The 19,571-nt window shown below is 42.0% G+C and overlaps 1 protein-coding gene across 3 annotated transcripts in view; it reads right to left on the bottom strand.

Moving 5' to 3' along the window:
* Positions 1–5,408: 5,408 nt before the first annotated feature.
* Positions 5,409–19,571, bottom strand: part of SBF2 (SET binding factor 2) — a 461,568-nt gene continuing 447,405 nt past the window's right edge. For all 3 annotated transcript variants that reach the window (XM_077866518.1, XM_077866519.1, XM_077866520.1), the window contains 8 exons: positions 17,666–17,792; positions 15,362–15,489; positions 13,925–14,158; positions 12,776–12,880; positions 11,090–11,283; positions 10,133–10,220; positions 8,186–8,317; positions 5,409–7,159 (listed from right to left, as the gene is read on the bottom strand). In XM_077866518.1, coding sequence (XP_077722644.1) covers positions 7,061–7,159; positions 8,186–8,317; positions 10,133–10,220; positions 11,090–11,283; positions 12,776–12,880; positions 13,925–14,158; positions 15,362–15,489; positions 17,666–17,792 — 1,107 coding nt within the window. In that variant the 3' untranslated portion in view covers positions 5,409–7,060. The remainder of the gene's footprint in view (positions 7,160–8,185; positions 8,318–10,132; positions 10,221–11,089; positions 11,284–12,775; positions 12,881–13,924; positions 14,159–15,361; positions 15,490–17,665; positions 17,793–19,571) is intronic.

Below are 19,571 nucleotides of genomic sequence, written 5' to 3'. Positions count from 1 at the left end.
ACTCACTTCCGCCTCCTTCCTCCACTTATAAGGACCCTCGTGATGACACTGGGCCCCTCAGGATGATCTCTTGAGGTCAACTCATCTGCAGCCTTAATTTCGCCTGCAACCTTAATTCTCCTTTGCCATGTCAGGTAGCATGTTCACAGAATCTGGGGATTTGGATGTGGATGCCTTCGGTGGTGGTGGGCATTATTCTGCACACCACAGATGGTCTCTCTCTCTCTCTTTTTTTTTTTAAGATTTTATTTATTTACTCATGAGAGACACACAGAGAAAGAAAGAGGCAGAGACGTAGGCAGAGGGAGAAGCAGGCTCCATGCAGGGAGCCCGATGTGGGACTCGATCCCGGGTCCCCAGGATCATGCTAAACCGCTGAGCCACCCGGGCTGCCCAGATGGTCTCTTTCTGAGCTTCTCTGGGCCTGTGCTGTATCTTATCTGGAGATTCCTTGGGAGTGAGAGTGCCCAGCTTGTATTAGGTGTTTATTATGTATTTGAATACATCGGATTCAACCGAATGATATATTGAGAATCCATTTGTGCTGGGCACTTTCATACATATCATCACAACTTTTATTCCCATTTTATAGGTGAGGAAAATAAGGCTCAGAGAAGTTAGGCCAAAAAAGCTCGTATGTGACAAAGCCAGGAGCTTCAGTACGTACCGCCCTCAGGTAGAAAATGCAGACACCTTTGTTCCTTTGGGTCTAGAGCAACAATGGAGAGAAACCCCTAGACCATGTGTGGTGGCTATGAAGATGCACCTCTCAGATTTCAGACTGGCCCCTGTGGCTGCGCTCTGATATCCTCACAGTTTGTGCTGAGGCTCACAGGCTGCCCTCAGCCAACGATTAAGGTGGGTTCCTTTTTGGGAGCTACAAGACTTCCCCGGCAGGCAGTTTTGGCACAAGGGCTCTCCAGTGGTGTTGCTCCTTTTAGATCTGAACTGCAGCCAAAGACTCCACACCACCTTCCATCCCTCTGTCTCTTGTTCACAGGGGTCACACCTACATCACTGCCTGATGTCCCTCCCAACTTTCCCTTGACCTGTGCCCTGCTCATCTTCCCTCACACATGTTCCCCCTGTTAAGTCTCTTGCACATAGAGTCCTGTTGTTGTGGAAGGACCAGAAATAACATAAATGGTCTGAGGAAACAGTGGCAAGCTGGCGATTTGGGACTGTCTCCGAGGGGATGGGGAAGAGGATGATCATCCTGGTTGATGGAAGCCCAATTAGTCCCTAGAGGAAGGTAGCAGCTCAAATGCTAAATATTTCACTGGTGAAGACCTGGGAAAATTTCCTAAAGGAGGGAAATGTTGTAGTAGGTGTGACAGTCCAGGCATCTGAAAAATAAGTTGGCTGGTTATCGTGAACTCATGGTGATGTTCTGCAGGATAGAAAGGGACTGTGGGCCACTGACAAACAGTGGGTAAATGTGAGAGCCAGCAAGCCTCCATGGTAGCTTACAAAGAAGCCCTTATCTCTGGCAGGGGAGAACAGATATAGCTGAGTGGCAGGCTGAAGATAAGAGTTGCACCGATAAGTCTGAATGCTCAGCCAAGGTAGTTTTGTGAAGGTCAGGTCATCTTCCCTGGTGGGGAAAATCTGGAACCTTGCAACATGAGAGAAAGACATCAGGATGGATGCCCCCGAGGATGCTGGTGCTGCAGCCTTCCTGACGCTCCAGGCTTACAGAGACGGCCACCCCTCTTCCGAAGAGCTACTGCCTCTGCTGTGCTGAAACATGCCACAGAGGCCTCACCCCTGCCGGGCAACAGGTACTCTCTCGGGAGTTGCCCCTACTTCCTCTATTGGTAGCCAAGGACTGTAATTAGGGTTGAATTCCAGAGTAATCCAGCTGGGGACATACTGGGCCTGATAGTGAAGTAAAGAAGAGTCTACATGAAAAAAAACAGTAACCCTCACAGACACTGGCAGGAGCCAGAGGAATGCTCCTGGGATCGGACTTTGGGAATGTTTGATTAAGGGGGCTGAAATGTTAAGACCGGATAAGCAAGAATTCATGGATTTTGGGGGCACTTTCTTGAGACACAGATTTAATACCCTAGATGGGACAAGAGGCGACAGGGCAGATTCTGCTTGGGGTGGCTCTCAGAAGTCTGGAAAAAGCAGTGGCTAACACTCAGTGAAGTGGAAATACCCAAGTTTTCCTGGCAGATGGTTAAAGAAGAAATAAAAGAAGCTGGCAAAAGTGGGTGTGCTGGAATGGATATATTATGTAAGGCCAGTAATGACAGAGGGGTAGGCAAGGGGGCTCAACCCACAGAAAGTTGTGGAGAAGGCACACAGAGCATGGTGTCCCTAGGGGCAAAACAGGCAGCCGGTAAGGCACTGCTAAATAACTACAGTTAAAAAAGCAGAAATGGAGATGCAAGAGGCAGGCACAATGGAAAAGTCTTGGTCCCTTGCTCAGTTCCCAGACCTGAGCCAATCTGTAAATCCGGAACCCATAGTCTGAAGAGGGGCCAGGCGTCTAGGAGGAAGGACCCTGCAAAACTGCAACAAGTATGTATGGTGATTTCTGAGGTTTCACCCCAAAGGTCTCTGGCCATTAATTTGGGTGACAGTGTTGTGGTTGACAGGAACATCTGGAAGCTCAAAGCATCATCATGGGCCCTTTTTTCAGAGTGGGGCTTCTGGAGGTCAGGTAAAAGGGGAGTCCTGGCTAAAGTCAGGCTCATAGCAGGCTCTCTGGGTCCATGATGCTGCCCAGCAGTCCCTTGTACCTGCGTGCTTACTTAGAACGCCCGTGATCGGACAGCTGGAGTGACCCCCCATATCAGGGCACGGGCTTACTGGGTGGGAGCGATCATAGCAAGATTGCCAAGTGCAAACCTCTGAGACTGCTTTCTCCCTACTCCCTTGCCTTGCCCAAAATAGTAAATAAAAAGATCTCATCTCCTACCAGGGGATGTGGCCGAAAATAATGCCACCATTAGCAATTTAAAGGATGAGGGGTGGTGGTCCCTACTGTTTCTCCATTTAATTGACCCATCTGACCTCTGCATGAATCAGACGGATCCTGGGCAAAGATTAGATAGACTGCCTCAGGCTTAACCAAGGAGGAGCCCTGCTTGCAGCTGCCGTGCCAGACATGGGATCATTGCTAGAGCAGATTAATAAGGCCATAGGTATGTGGTTTGCAGTCACTTGGTCAACATGTTCTTTTCCATTCCAATTAGAAAGGAGGATCAGAAACAGTTCATATTCACATGGGATGGACAACAATATTCATTTACAGTTTTGCCTCAGGGTTGTGTAAACTGCCTTGCCTTCTGTGTTAACGTAATTCCAAGAGATCAGGACCATGTGGATATCCCACAGAACATCACACTGATCCATTACATCAATGACCCCATGGTGATTAGGCAAGATGAATAAGAGCTGTCCCTATGCTGGAGGCCATGGCCAAGTCACATGCACTTAAATCCTATGAAGATTTAAGGACCTGCCACTTTAATGAAGTTTTTAAGGGGGTTCAGTGGTCAGTAAAAGATAAAAGTAAAGAGTAAGAGAAATAGTTGTATCTTCTATCTCTTGCCACTGTGAAGAAAGCACAGTGCCTGGAAACTGCCTTTGGGGTTAGAGACAACACATTATTCTGGGTGACATGTGAAGATGCCAGCTGTAGGTGGGTCCTATAACCCACAGAAGGCTCTGAAAAAGGGCCAGGTTACCATGCCTAGAACTTAGAGGTGCTGCAAGTGTCAGCAATGGGAAAGGGGGAAGATGTCATATGGAGCTTATGGCAAGTCCTAGAGGGAGAATCCCAAAGTAGACCCTTGGGATGCCACGGCAGGGCCACGTTATCAGCAGCAGCAAATTATACATCTTTTGAGAAACAGTTTCTAGCATGTTACTAGGCTCTGAAACTGTCCATTATGACTTGGGTTCTGTTGGATGCATCAAGTCATAAAAACGGATGGGCCTGGCAGCAGTCCATAAAATGGAAATAGTACCTCCGGATTGAGCCTGAGTGGGGCCAAGGGCATTGAGATAAGATATATTAAAAATAAGATGAAATGTTATTAAAATCACTACCATCTACTTCTTATTTTAAAAAAGATACATTATATGGCTTGCATTATGTATCTCTTTGACAGTGCTGCTCAAAGCCATCTCTCTTCATCAGTACTGCTTTGTTCTTTGCTTAATTCATAGCTCCAGTTGCTGCTGATGAAGGCATATCCTGGTTATCAGTTTAAGATCGTTCAGAAATTCTTTATGGGATGATGGGGTGACTTAATAACTCTTAAAAGAACTCCCAGTGAAACATCTAGAAATGTCAATTTCTGTTGTGAAGCAAACGTGCCATGCCATGAACAGTTTAAGCTCTAGCTCTGGAATAGAGGCCACTAGGCAGAGGGGTTTGGGAAGTGAGAATAAGGAACTGGGGCCAAAGGGTCTGGGGATGGGACCTGAACAACACGCTCTTTTCAAGATGTGTATCTTTCAAGAAATTGGCTGTAGAAAGGCTTTGTCTCAAGTGCCACAGGTAAGGGGTGGTGGCGGTTAAGCTTTGTACAAGATGCTAGGCCCTAGTCTCTCTTCCTTGGAATCCAGTGCTCTTCTCTCCCTCACAGCTAAGACCTGAGGAATGAAGGACATCTGGATATTCTCGTGCTCAACCTCCAAGTGGTTTCCCTTGTGACTGAATCTCAGGGACACAACAGGGGCAGAATGGCAGGTCCCAAGACCAGAGAGGCCTGGGACCAATGAAGCTTGAGGGCCCAGCCTGGATTATGAGCCCTCTAGACTGAGGGAATCTGAAAGCGCCAGGGGCCCATTCTCCCTGGCTCAGAGAGGGCTCCTGGATATCAAAAGACTTAAGAGGTTCAGCCCGGAGATAAGAACCTACATTCTGTTGGATACATGTTGAGATGTGGCTAAGGTCCCCAAGGTAAACTCAAGGGTTTAACTAGAAGAAGTATAGTCCAGAACTGAAATCACTGATCCTTCATTTGTGCTGTTTAACAATTTCCTGAAGCAGAAAAACCAGCAGAAAAACACCCGACCAGAATTGTTTATCCTGCCTAAAATTCTCACAAATTGCCATATACCATGGGTGGTAAAACTGTGACCCAGAAGACATAAAGGACTTCACCAATTTCACACAGCTCATTATAGGCACAGAGTGGGAAGAGTAGCTTCAGGTCTCTTACTTAAACTCTTAAAGCCAGTGTGTCCAGAACTCAGAAGCTCATGCCAGCATGCCCAGTGTGTCTGGTTACTTCCTATACAAAGGGCGGTGATGGCATTAATAGAACTAAGACACGGGATGGGCCATTTTACCCTTGAACTTTTAGTCTCCTATATAAATCCTGAATGTTGCCTTCTGAGTACTATGCACTACACAGTGAGTTTTATTTCACAGCAAAAGATGATGCTTTTTCTTAAGAAATAAATTTAATTCAAGGTGGTTAGTGAATGTAAGGCATGTAACACCTTTATGAAAGTTAAAAGAATCCAGTTATAAAAGAAGCACTGTGTACAGTCTCAAATAGCTGAAGGTACAATGGGCTCCATATTTTACAAAGTACAAAAAATTATTTCATATACAAAGAAAAAATACAAATAATGTGCAAAAATCATTTTCACGGGTGGCAATTTATAAAATGAAAATGATAGAAAAGTCCTTCATTCTTATTATTCCTCAATTTCTTATATATTAACACAGTTCTATTTCCTAGTGTGTAATTTTAAATTTGAAAATCTGATTTATTTGTAATCTACAAAGACAAAGTGGTTTTTTATTTTTTAAAAAGGGAACTATTTTCATTACTGAAATCTTATGCATGAAACAGTTAATTTTATATTAAATTATAAGTAGGCTATCTGAAAAACAAGGATATAGAAATCATATATACATACTTTTGAAATATTAGTTTGGTATTTAACATATTAACATTTCAAAACAATGATCTAGCTACCTCTGACTCCAGTTGGCTGTGGTGCCTGTAGCAGAGATGCGGCTGCTGTTCACCATGAACAAACAGCATTCCACAGATCTTAGGCTGAACAAACACAATGTTATCAATAGCAAAGAAAATCTATAAACAGTTCTTACTGTTCATGTGCAGAAGTGCTGTTTGAGTATCTGATCATGCCACAGCGTCACTGCTGTCTACAAAACTCGTCACAGGTGTGGTGTGCTCATGAACAGCTGGCTTCTGTCTTTCCAACATCTTCACTTCATTAAGAGTTCAGTGCAAGTGTTTATTTTGTGAGTTAGTGCATTCGGCTCTGTGCATGCTATTTTGTGTAAGAAGCTGTCAGGGAGCAGAAGAATACATAGGAACACAAAGTCCTAGATCCTCAGGGCACCTTTGGCCTAGAAAATTCAGTGTTTTGGAAGCAGTACTTTCCTGCATTGGCCTGGTCATTGTTGCAACATTCCCTGGACCATCTTTGTCCTTCAGGAGAATGCTGTGTGCTCCCCCTTTGCCTGCCACTGAGCACTGAGGTCTTGTTGTGATCCCCAGTGGCCAAGCAGGGGTCATGGAAGCACCTTTTGGCAGCACCAGAGAACTGAGCATCTCTAAGGTCAGGCAGTAAGAATAGGAGCTATTCTGCGGAGAACCTGTTCTGGACAGCATGTAAGATCATCTTGGAGAGTTTTGATTTTTGCTTGTCAGAAAGCTCTCTAAGGAAATTATGACCTTAGGGAACAAAAAGGACCTAGTTTCATCAAGAAGGAGTCAAGTAAGTGGTAGTCATTTTGCCTAGGGGATGGATACAGTTGGCTCAGGAAGCATTCTTCTGATCCCTAATCACTAAGACCCTGTTAGAACAACCTAGTGCAAGATACAGGGAATGCTTGGGGCTCTTGACCAGACCTCTGTGACACATTCACTCAAGCTAAGCAGACATAGCAACTGCTCAAAGAGGGCACTGGGTAAGACTGGGCAGGAGAATCTTAGGCCTGGGATGACTCATTAGAACCAAACAGGAAGCTGTCAGCTTCTCAAGGATTCATGCACTTTGTTCTATCTGACAGCATGAGTCCTTCTTCTTCTGCTTGGGCTGAACATGGGCATCAGGCATCAGAGATACAGCTCTGGATCCTGTCCATCCACTGCTGGGCACTCTGTCCATCCTGGGCACAGAAGTTATACACACGTTTGCTGGTCTTGAGCTACAAAACCAAATGAAGAGAACTATGGATGAAGCGCAAGCCTGTTTTATGGTTTTGGACAAGTGTACAAATCAATCCCAGTGAACCCCCCCTTTCCATACTGCCCCAGAACTCTGTTTTTCCTCCCTTCCACTACCATACTGTCATTGTCTTTACAGTCACTTTGTTTTTTTTGGTCCCCAAAGTTATTGCAGATGTTACTAGAAGGGTACTACCAGAAAAAGAAGACATGCTAGGAGAGCCTCATTTTGCATTTTCTTGGGGGACTTCCTTGACTAAGGAGGAGGGTCAGGAATGGCTGGGGTCTCGGGCCTCTCCCATGCACCGTACCAATGCAGGAAAGGTGCCATGGAAGCTCCCTGTGCTCTTCGGGGAAGCCTGAGATTCATCCATACCATGATGAAGTTGGCTTTCCTGTCCATTCTCCATTCCCTCTCTAAAGGCTTCAGTTGGGGGCACACTGGAAGCCCAAACTCAGGGAAATGGCTTCATAGCCAGAACAGAGCCCTAGAGTATGACCGTGCTCTTTATGAAGCTCTGCTTGGCTATGGGAACTAGATAAGAACTCTATCATGTGACCCATAAAATGCCCCAAGGCCCACCTAAGATCTGCTGAAGATGTTAGGGCAAATAGGCATCACGTATGACTAAGGACAATTTTTGTGGATTGTCAAGCATGACTGGATCTAAAAGGAAGTAGCATCTGTTCTTGACAGTAGGTGGAGAGTAAAATAAACATTTAACAAGGAATTCATCTGCCTCCATAAGTGGCTGGACACTCGTTGAAGAAGTCCTTTGTGCAAAGCAACATGCAGTCTTTCTGAGACATCTGAACAGCTGGGAGAGGTTAGGTTTGGGGATGGAGCGCTGAGTTCAAGTTCTGTAGCAGTTCCCATCGCCAGGGGGTCTGCAACTGATCTGCTGTCATCATTAATTGCTTTGAGGTTCCATAATTCTTAGAGGTGGATGGATTATAAGGAATCATATCCAGACAGAGCCAGGAAAAGACAAGTAAGATCAACTTACATCAAAGAAAGCCTTGTCACTTGTGTGCTTTGGGGCTCCCATGCTGGGGCCAGCAGGGATGACCATTTCTACTTCAGCCAGATCAATGTGGCCTTTACAGCTTGTGTCCTCACCTGAGTCATAATATCGCAGCTGGAACCAAAGGGATACAGATGGGATGTAAGAGAAAAACAGAAAGGGGAAATGGCATGGCTTTTCAAAATGTATTTGGATACTAACCCCTGCCTGAAAGAAAAAGTAAGAAAATAAAAACACTGCTTGCTTCTAGGAAGGAGGACTAGTTGGCTGACAGAAAGAGGAAAAAGACATGTTTTTTTGAAATTTGAATGCATGAAGTATTACATATTAAAAAATCAATTTAAATGTTAACTAACAATTGTAAAAAAAAAATGTAACATATAAAAAAGAGGTTGTTTAGAATATAAACAGAATTCCTATAAAGCTATAGGAAAAGATAAACAATCTAGTAGAAAAGTAAAAAATTCTCAACAAGCAAGTCTCAGAAAAAATGCAAATGACCTATAAACATCTGAAAAGGTGAGCAACCTCACTGATGAAAGAAAGGTGATTAAATCAGTAAGATTTCACTTTTCACTTAGATTGAGATATATTAAAAATGGCCGATAATACTCGGGCTGAATGTAAGGCACTAGGTATTCTCATTGTTAGTGGGGAATATAATTTGTTAGAAACCTTTTGGATTACAATCTGGCAATTGCAACCAAAATTTAAAATGTTTTTGCCTATTGATACATCTCACCTCTACAGATGCATTCCCACAAGCATGCAGAGACATACATAAAGAAGTTTCCTCCAGCACTATTTTTATCGGCTAAAAACTGAAAAGATGTATCTTCTTTCAATGGGGCATTCATTAATTATATGATGGTTGGTTAATTATATCAATAATATGGAATACTATGTAAACTTTTCAAAAATGACAAGGAAGATCTTTATAAACTGGTAGGAAAATATGTTCAAGATATATATAAAAATACAAGTTGTCAAACAGCATGCAGATATAAAGTGATTTTTGAAAACTACAATAAATAACTCAACATTTGACTGAGTGGTTATTATGTGCCAGGACTGGATATCATTCTCTAACTAAATAAGCCTGGATTTTACTCTCTAACTTACACAGTAGGAAAGTGTCTGGTGCCTCTGTCACTGTGGTTCTGGCCTCAGACTTTTCTGTCTCTCCAGTCATGCATGGTGTAAACAGGTCTAAATGGAAGAACTGTATACCTTTCATGTTAAAGATATCCAAAAGATTGGTAAGAATCCAAGTATAATTTGGTGTAATTATAAATTACAGAAAAATTATGACATTGTCCTATGTTATATTTAGTGGTTTAATGGAACTTGTCTCCACAGCGTATTCTCTATGATTTCAGAGACATTGTTATGTTGAAGCATAATCCCCCAAAGGGTTTGCATTGCATATTTGTAAACAAATTCTCTATACTCTTCCACAAGGACTCTCTAACTTTTATGAAATGCCCTGAGGAGAAAGAAATGTTGTCCCCTTCTAAAATCTTTATCTGGAAATGGTCTTCTAGGTGCAGGTCCTATCAGAACACTGTATAGAGGTACTAGTTTGTATCTTTCTCAACAGATTCCTATACACACACACACACCCATATACATATATATTAGTTTTTTTTTTTTTTTTTTTTTAAATAGGCCCCATGTCCAGTGTGGAACTCAGTGTGGGGCTTGAACTCACAACTCTGAGACCAAGACTTGAGCTAAGATCAAGAGTTGGATCTTTAACTGACTGAGCCACCCAAGTGCTTCTCAGTAGACTCCATTTTAGAGATGAATGCTTTTAGAATCCAAATGTGTACTCCTCTGGTTCCAGGGTGACTGGTCAGTTCCAAGGTAGAGTGAGGCTGCAGTCTAGCCTAGAGAGAAGTTGATTTCTGAAGGCTTTGACAGTATTACCTGATGCTTTGTTACATCCAACACAAACCAACGGGGCTTCCAACCTTTCAGCAGAGCCCCTCTTTTGTAAAGCGTTCCCTCGAAGGACCTAGAAGAAATGATGACAGGGCAGTTAATTTGGGTTTTTCATTTAAAAAGTGCTGTGAATGGGGATGTCTGTTGTTTTTGTTTGTCAAGGCTCTCTTTCCCTCAGATGGTCCAAAAAAAGCCAGAATTCTCTCCAGAATCTTTCTATTAGACCTTTAGGAGAAACTCTGCCTTTTTCTGCTAGAATTACTAAACTTGTGAGGTTTGGAGGTCACCGTAGCCATCTTTTGTGCCATGTTGGGAATGCAACCCCTATAGAAAAGCAGAGCCAGCAAATGAACAGAAGCCTGAAGATAACTATGTGAGAAACTGGTACATCCCTGGCCTTCCCTGTCTATGTGAGTGAATTCCCTTTTGCTTAAGCTAACATGAACTGAACTTTTTTTTTTTTTTTTTTAAAGATTTTATTTATTTATTCATGAGAGAGAGAGAGAGAGAGAGAGAGAGGCAGAGACACAGGCAGAGGAAGACGCAGGCTCCATGCAGGGAGTCGATGTGGGACTTGATCCCCGGTCTCCAGGATCACACCCTGGGCTGCAGGCGGCACTAAACCACTGCACCACCGGGGCTGCCCTGAACTGAACTTCTGATGTCCACCACTGAGAAAGTGCTGGCTAACACTCCCTCAAATCATCTGACAGAAATGAAATAATAATAACCAGGACTTAACCAAAAATTGTTATAACCTCTTGACATTATTTTAGTTGTAATTTTGATTTTTTCTCTTCAAAGAGCCATCTGACACATTTACAATAGAAACAAAGAAAAAATGAAGGCAAATCAATTTTAATTTCACAGAAGGCTGTCTTACACTGGCCAGCTTATTGCAGGGCAGGTGGTTCAGCCTTGGGCAGGGCTTGGCACACCCACCTGTTCTCATCATTCTTGGACGCATACTGGCTGTACAGCGTGGCTGCTCTTCGGTCTACACCATTGGACGGAGAGACGCTAGTACTGTGCTCCTGCCCTGCACTGCTGTCTGGGAGGTGCAGCAGAGACCTCTTCTGACAGGAGGGGAGGTTGGTAGACACAATTCCTGGGGAGCCTGAAGGGTGTCTCTGTGGCTGAAAAAGAACTATACTTTGATAAAAAAAAATAAAACCCTCCTAAACTGTAAGATAATAAATTTGTATTTTAAGTTAAAAAAAGTTAGGAAAGCTTTATAAAGATTTTATTGAGCAACTCATGCAAGAATTTCATTTCTAAAAATTTATCTCAAGAAGAAAACTGGAGCAATAAATAAAATATATGTACAAAGATGTGTATTCTCAAGTTCTTTATAATAGTAAAAAACCACAAACAACCTAAATGTCTATCATTAGGGGACTGGTTAAAAAAATGGGATTTCCATATAATGGAATTCTAGACAGCCATTAAAACTGCTGTGCTGACTATAGTGAGTGATAAATGCAAGCTCATGTATACCTCATATTAAATAAAAAAGAAAGAAGGTTTTAAAATAGTATGTATAGTAAATCCATTTTATATGTCTATTTAGAATGATACAAGTTTGACAGCTTGTGGTTTGTTCCTAGGCTATCAATTTTTTAAAAAAAGGTTTTTATTTATTCATGAGAGACACAGGAAGAGAGGCAGAGATATAGGCAGAGGGAGAAGCAGGTACCCTGCAGGGAACCTGATGCAGGACTCAATCCCAGGACCCCAGGTTCATGACCCAAGCCAAAGGCAGATGCTCAACCACTGAGCCACCCACGTGTCCCTAGGCTATCAATTATAGGTGATTTTTATCCTCTGTTTATAATTATCTGTGTACTATCTTCTTTAAAAGAATAAATACTCTCCTTGTACCTCTGTGACATCGGACCTTGGTGACCTCCCCTTTCTGAAATCTTCTTCAGAACACTTACATCTGTCCTGACTTCCCTTCTGTTGCATCTGGAGCCAGTATGATGTGGATTTGATGGTGGCTGTACCAAGTACTAGGTGTGTGATCTCTGTGTCTGAGCCCTCACACGTGGGAAGGGACATCACCCCCTCACTATAGGTTACATAAGATGTTAAAGTGTGGGTGGTGCTCAGCATGGCTTCTTGCACATATTACATGCCTGATAAAAGTTTAAGATAAAAACATAAGAGAGGGTATGAAAAACAGAAAACAGAGTGTGTGTTTTTAAAATATTGTTATGATAAATGTTTCTTAGTTCAGAAACAGAAAAGGGGGATGTGAGCAACAGAAAGTAGCATAATTTGTCTTTTAAATGTATTTTCTTTTCTCTGGTTATTTCTCTGAAGGAAAGATGGTCCTAGTGTTCCCTTCCCCGTTCATGTGGCAGAAAATCAGCTGAAACCACAGAGGCACAGATAGAAAAGAACCCAGTAATCTTCCCTGGATGCGGGGCTCTGAAACACAAGTATTATGTCACTGCGGTAAAGTGAGACACTCAGAAAGTATTCAGTCATTTGGAACTTTTTGCCCTGGACCTCCAGGGTATGGCCTTTCCACCCCTCCCTTTGGCCAAAAACCCACCTGGGTTACCTGACCCAGCACCCTCAAAAAGCTCAGAAGTAGCTCCTCAAAGGATTTTATCAACTCACACGGTCTGCTCTGGACTCCTCCTTAAGGTCCATGGTTACTCTTTCCCATAGCTGCTGCCACTTCTCAGGGGTTTGGTTCAATTTATGCTCCAATCTTTCAATTTCCTGTGAAGTAATTAAAAGGAGTTTTCTGACATTAAGTATTTCACAGAAATCAGAATGTGTCCCAGAGCCTCTACTGGGCCTGGTGAACAACATGGCCAGAAGGCAGCTAAAGTCGGTGGCCTCAGAGGTCTCCTAAGCCAAGAACAGTGGTGGGAGCCTCTAGCTGGTGTGATGCACTGTGGCAAAGGTGATTTATTAGGCTCTGTAATCAGGCCCTTTTGTATACAATAGCTCAAATAAAGAGATCAAATATGTATCCCAAACACCTTCACCTTTGGCCAACCCACAGGAAATCTAATGGCCACAGCAAAAGGTCAAGCACTGGGCTGGTGTCCAAACCCTAATAGCTGAGGTAAGGTCTGTCCTTGACAGAGGAACCCCCAACTCTGATGATTTAAAACCAGTGTGGAAAGGATGAACCAAGAAATGCCCAAGGAATGGAATTTCCTTCAGAGAGGGAAGCTGGAGATCAGAGCAGCTGCCTCTGTGACAGTGCCTTCACTGCAGCATACACACTCCTCTCAGTCAGAAGGCTGGACAAAGACTCTTCAGGAACTGTTTGGCCCCTTTCAGGGCTCAAACCCTTTCCCTGGGCTGCTGCTCTCATCAGGGTGACTACTGCTGGGATAGTTTCACTCCAGAATATTCCCTGTAGAAGATGGTTGGCAGTATTCCCATCAGACCATCAACTCCCCACACTTCTGACCAGAGGAAGTAAAGCACCCACAAAAGCCATAACCCAGGCCTGACTCAGGCTGCTGGGCAGCTAAAACAGCTGGGAAGCTGCAAATTGCTCCATTTGTTTGATTGCTTCCTCATAATGCCGGAAAACTTACTTTTTTTGACTCTTTTCCAGTAGTTGAGCCTGGTCCCCCGCTGCTGCTGGGGAGCAAATTTGGTTTCCTCAACCTCCTGAAGTGCCACTTAAAACATTAGCCCAGAGTGAGGAGAGCCATGTCTGGAAGTTTACAAACCAGTTTTAACTTAGCCTGGTTCCTGAGGCCTCAGGCACCCTATGTGCATGTCTCCATAGGTCTGACTTACACTGAAAAGGCTGGTGAGTGCATCGGGCTGAGCACAGCTGATGTCATCATAGCATGGCCACACTGTTCTCCTTTGGCTCTGGGGCCCAGCTCCTCCAGCCACTTCAGAGTCCTCAGAAGGGAACTGCTTGGGGGTCAGCATCATCCAGTCATATGAAGGCCCTGTGGAAAGGGTCTCCTCTATGTAGTAATCCCACTTCTTGAGGCTGGAGACATTTACATTGGGCTTCAGGGCCTGTTCAAAGAGAATTCTGAAATATCATCTTGACCTCAAAGTAGCTCAGGTTTACTGGCAGCCCCTAATATTTGCAGGGTCTAGGGCAAGAGCATGAATGGATGTTCAAATACCAGATGTCTAAATATTTAAATATTTTACACCAAGATAAACTATTAAATAAAAGATGTCTCTCCTCTTACCTTGATAAATAGAACTTCCTAATGGCCTAGAAGACCAGGCTCAATATGAGGTATCTCGGACTCCTTGGAATTCTACACCAGAAAGTGGTGGCGCTGAGGAAGCTGGTCCCAGGTCCCAGTCCTCAGCCTAAGTCCCTGCTCCTCTCATCTTGGTTCTGTCCTATATTCTGAGGGTCTTTTATGAATGTGTATATATACCCCAGCCCACAGAGCTAAACTCTTTCTCCTCCTGGCCCAACAGCTACTTCTTAGACACCCCTGAGGCTGAGGGGCACATGCATTGGTTTGGGAGATAGACTGGGAGAAGTACTCTCATGAGTAACTTATATTTGGGCAAGAAATTTTGGGGCATGGTTTAGATATAGAAAGGGTATCGAAGCACATACACTTGGTTTCTTGTGCTCCGTACTTTAGGAGGAGACAGCTGGAAAAAGGCCAGAGTGGAGTCCTAATGTATGGGGCTAAGTGCAGGGACATTCTTGCCCTGAGTAGGGTGGTACTGCTCATCAACCAGTCTGCTCCATCCCAGAGCTCACTTCATATAGACGTGCATCACAGAGCATGGTTGCCCCTGACATGTCATCCTTCTTGGGCTGGGCTCGAAACATCCCTGCTTCCCGTAGGGGTTCTTCCATGGCTTTGGTACAAATGGATTTAAGGAAATCTTTCCTAAAGTATTTTAGATTTTTTTCAGCTTAGATAACTAGTTGAGGTTTCAAGTTTTGTTTGGTCTTTCTTCCCATGGAAAGTTGCCTTGCTTTGACTTTAACTTATCCTTTCTAGATTTTTTTTTGGGGGGGGGGGCAGCTCCTAATCTTTGTGGTCAATATGATGGACATTCTCCATTCCAGCATAACTCAAGCCCATGGTGTACCAAACTTTTAAATAGCTTCTAGCATTTTAAATAGCTTCCTAGTCCAATGTTTATAAAAAGTTTAAACAGCTTATATATCCTTAAAAGTAAGGAAAACTTTAACACTAAATATTCAGGAAATGAAATACAAATGCTTTCTTACTGTACCTCTAGTTCCACTGGTGAATATAAATAATTAAAGAAAATGGGACTCCTCTTGTGCATTCTATCAATACACTCCCAAATACAAATTCCTTTTTTGGCATGCTTGTCTCCTTTATCGTCAAACAAAGTTCCTATTAAAAAAAAAAAAAAATCACTAAAACAAAAGTCAAATCAACAGTTTGCCTAAAACTATGATGCATGTAGCAGATGAAAAGTGAAATATATCTTATGGCTCTCAAAACGGCAATGTACGTACAGAAACCTTAGGAGGTAACTGCAAAGCTAAGGAGAAGAATGAACTTCACAGCTATAGGAAAATAAATCCAAATGGAAAGAAAGCATCTGATAAGGCTTTCCCAAGTATTTAGTAGTACATCATGACCTTCTTTAATCTACATCCTATATCTCTACCTAGATTCATAGAGCTCCATGCCAGGAATCATTCTACACATTTCTCAGGACAAAAGGAAATGACTTTGAGTTGATATGATGAAGCTCAGTTAAAAACATAATTTTATGTTTCTTTTTCCAGTTGTCAGCTGTTCATTATGAAGCCATTTAAAGTTTCATCTTGTTTAGTGGTTTATATATACTGTAAATCATGGTCATGGAGACTTTGGATGATAGAAGGGTATGGTTTGTATCTTTGGGTGACTTAACAAAACCCAAATGTAGAGGGGGGTGCTTCAGGGCTTTTTAGATCCTATCCTTGTACCTATCAAACAGTCAATCTGCCACTCACATGAGCTCACTTTGGTTTTAATACAGGATGTGTAAGGGTGAGGAAGGAGGATATTTCTTTAAAGGGCCAGAAAGGGTGCCTCTCTTAACAGTGCTGTCTTGCTTTGAATGAAAGGACTCAGTCAAAAGTCAATAAGCATTTTACTAGTTTATTAGAAAAGAATGTTTCAAGCCCAAGGCTGCACAAAATCCTGTAAGAGGCCCCCAAGACTAATTAGTATTCCTGTCTACCTTTTAACTGCTGAGTCCAGTGTAGTAGTTCTCAACCCTGGCCACACATCAGAAAAATCAAGGGCTTTAAGAAACCCCAGTGTTTAGGTTTTGCCTCCGACCAATTAAATCAGAATCTCTGAGGATGGGTCCCAGATACGAGTCATTTTGAAAGTTCTCCAAGTGACTCCAATGTCCAATATAATCAATCAGCTCTCCTTAATGTCTTCCCAACACAGAGTGCTTAAGAAATTAAAGTTTCTTTTTTTTTTTTTTTTTGAAATTAAAGTTTCTGATTATGATGTGTGGAAAAACAATTCTATGAGTTGACAAAGGTCTGGAAGTATAAATAAGAACCAGTGCTGTCTCCTTTACCGAAAGTATGAAATATCATACTAGACAGTTTAATAGTATGCACTGGAAAGCAACATTTCCTAATTTCATATTTTAAGCTGAGAACATCAGTAAATATTTTCAGTCACTAGAAGAGTCCTCTTTATGAATATCCAGATACATATATTGAAAATAGCTGATTTTTTTTTCTTTACTGCCTTAATAAGATCCTGTGTATCCTCCCTTCCCTTTTCCCTATAACAAAAACAAAATAAAAAAATGTAAAATCCCTGTGGGGAAAGTTTTCACAGGGGCTGAAAGGGGCTTTGAAAGTCAGCTCTTTTCAAAATCTACTCTTTACAAGTATTACTGCTGTTAAAAATCATAATAATGATGGAGACGTCTAAAATTCAATGACTGATTATTATAAGCTATACACTGTGCTAAGAAATTTACAAGTATTTCCTAATGTGATCATCATGGCCCACAGGGATAGGTGCTATTATTGTCCTTATTTTAAAGATGAGGACACTGAAGAAAGTCAGAGAGGCACCTAACTTGTCCAAAGTACTCAGCTGGTACTGGGAATGCTGGAATTGAACTCTAGGCTACTTGCTCCAGAGCCCATAGCCTTTCCTGCTACTCGAACTGCCTCCAAGGGCAGGCACCTTTCCTACCAGAGTGTATCAGGGATGGAAAAACTAAGTCAAATGTTTCTCTTCTAACAGCGATACCACTGTTATGGTGGTATGAGATGTATGGTGGTATGGTGGTTAGAGATGTTAACGTAGTAAGCAGATTTTACCTTTCAAAGGTGCTACAGGGATGACCATTTGTAGTCCCTAAGAGTTAGCACAGCACATAATCTGAAAATCTGGGCACACATTTATATCTGTTCTACTTTTATATTTCAGGGTAAAACCCTAAATTGGCTTTGCCACACTTGGGGGTAGTATATTAGAGTTTTTAATTGAAAACACACAAGACTAACAAAAGATGGAACAAGGGAATGCAAACACATACCATGCTCTAATCTTTCATAGTCTGAATCCAGAAGAAATGTTTTAAAGCGATTAGACACATAATGGAAAGCCAAAAACTTTAAGTAATACAGATTGAATTCAAACTCAGTTGGATATTGGTTGTGAACCTGAAACAGACAAGGCAAAGAAAAGAGTAAGAATCAAACTTAACAAAATTGGATACCATGCCACTGAATGGTGACCTGAAATATGCAGGAGACCATTTGGTCATTCAATCAACTGAATCCCTACCATGAGTTCCCTACCGTGGGAAGGGAACCAGCCTTTTTGAGTACCTACTATAAGCCAGACACCATGCTAGGAGTTTTTTATAAAATAATTTCATTTAATCTCCATAACAATATTGCAAGATATACTTTTCTGGCTTTATTGAGATACGACTGACATGTAACATGGTAAATTTAAGGTATACAATGTGATGATTTGATACACTTACTATTATGAAATTATGACTATAACAGGATGAGTTAATACCTCTGTCACCTCACATAATTAGTTTCTTTCTTAGTGAGAACATTTAAGATCTAGTCTCTTAGCAACTTTCAAGTATATAATACAGTATTGTTAAGTATAGTCATCATGCTGTACATTGGATACCCAGAACTTATTTCTCTTATAACTGGAAGTTTGTACCCGTTGACCAGTATCTCTACATCCAACCTCCAGCCTCTGGCAACCACCATTCTACTCTTTCTATGAGTTTGGCTTTTTTAGATTCCACATATAAATGAGATCATACTGAATTTATTCTTCTCTGAATTATTTCACTTAGCATAATACCCTCAAGTCCCAGCTACGTTGTTGCAAATGGCAAGATTTCCTTTTTTTTTCCCTCATGGCTCAATTATATTCTATTGTTTACATATATAACATTTTCTTTGTCCATTCATCTGTAGATGGACACTTAGATTGTTTCCATATGTTGGCTAGTGTGGATAATGCTGCAGTGAATATAGGAGTACAGCTATCTCTGTGAGATACCAAATTCACTTCCTTGGATAAACACCCAGAAGTGTGTTTGCTGGATTATAAGGTCACTTTATTTTTAATTTTTTGAGGAACTACTTTTCCACAGTGGCTTCATCAATCTACAGTTCCACCAACTATGCACAAGGGCTCCTTTTTCTCTACATCTTACCAACACTTGTTACTTCTTACCTTCATGATACTAGCCATCCTAATAGATGTGTGGTGATACCTCATTGTGGTTTTGATTTTACATTTCCCTGATATTAGTGATGTTGATCACCTTTTCATAATAATTATTGGCTGGATGTATGTCTTCTTTGGAAAAATGCCTATTTAGATCCTCTGAAGATTAGCATTATTATTCCCATGCCCCCTTCCTTTAGAAACAAAGAAGCTAAGGATGAGTAAGATTAAGTAATTTCCTAAGGTTATTTGACAGTAACCAGTGAGACCAAATTTGAACTCAAGGTCTGTGACTCATTCACTGCTTTATATTGTGCTAGGTACTTGACAGACATAAATTACCATAAGTCATAACTTGCTTTTCAGGCACTTGTGGGATAATAGTGTGTAGTAAAGCAAGAAAAGTTGTACAGAGAAGTTTGGCAGTGAAAGGAATGAGAAGAGGAGTTGGTGGTTTAGGGGATAGCAAGAGATCTTTTCTTTTTTTTTTAAAGATTTATTTATTTATTTATTTATTTATTTATTTATTTATTTATTTATTTATTTTACACACAGAGAGACAGAGAGAGGCAGAGACACAGGCAGAGGGAGAAGCAGGCTCCATGCTGGGCGCCCGATGCGGGACTCGATCCCGGGACTCCAGGATCGCGCCCTGGGCCAAAGGCAGGTGCTAAACCGCTGAGCCACCTAGGGATCCCCCAAGAGATCTTTTCTGGACAAAAGAAATATGTGCC

This window comes from Canis aureus, chromosome 23, assembly GCF_053574225.1.
Source record: "Canis aureus isolate CA01 chromosome 23, VMU_Caureus_v.1.0, whole genome shotgun sequence".
Lineage (NCBI taxonomy): Eukaryota > Metazoa > Chordata > Mammalia > Carnivora > Canidae > Canis > Canis aureus.
This window is presented reverse-complemented; position numbering and strand designations above follow the sequence as displayed.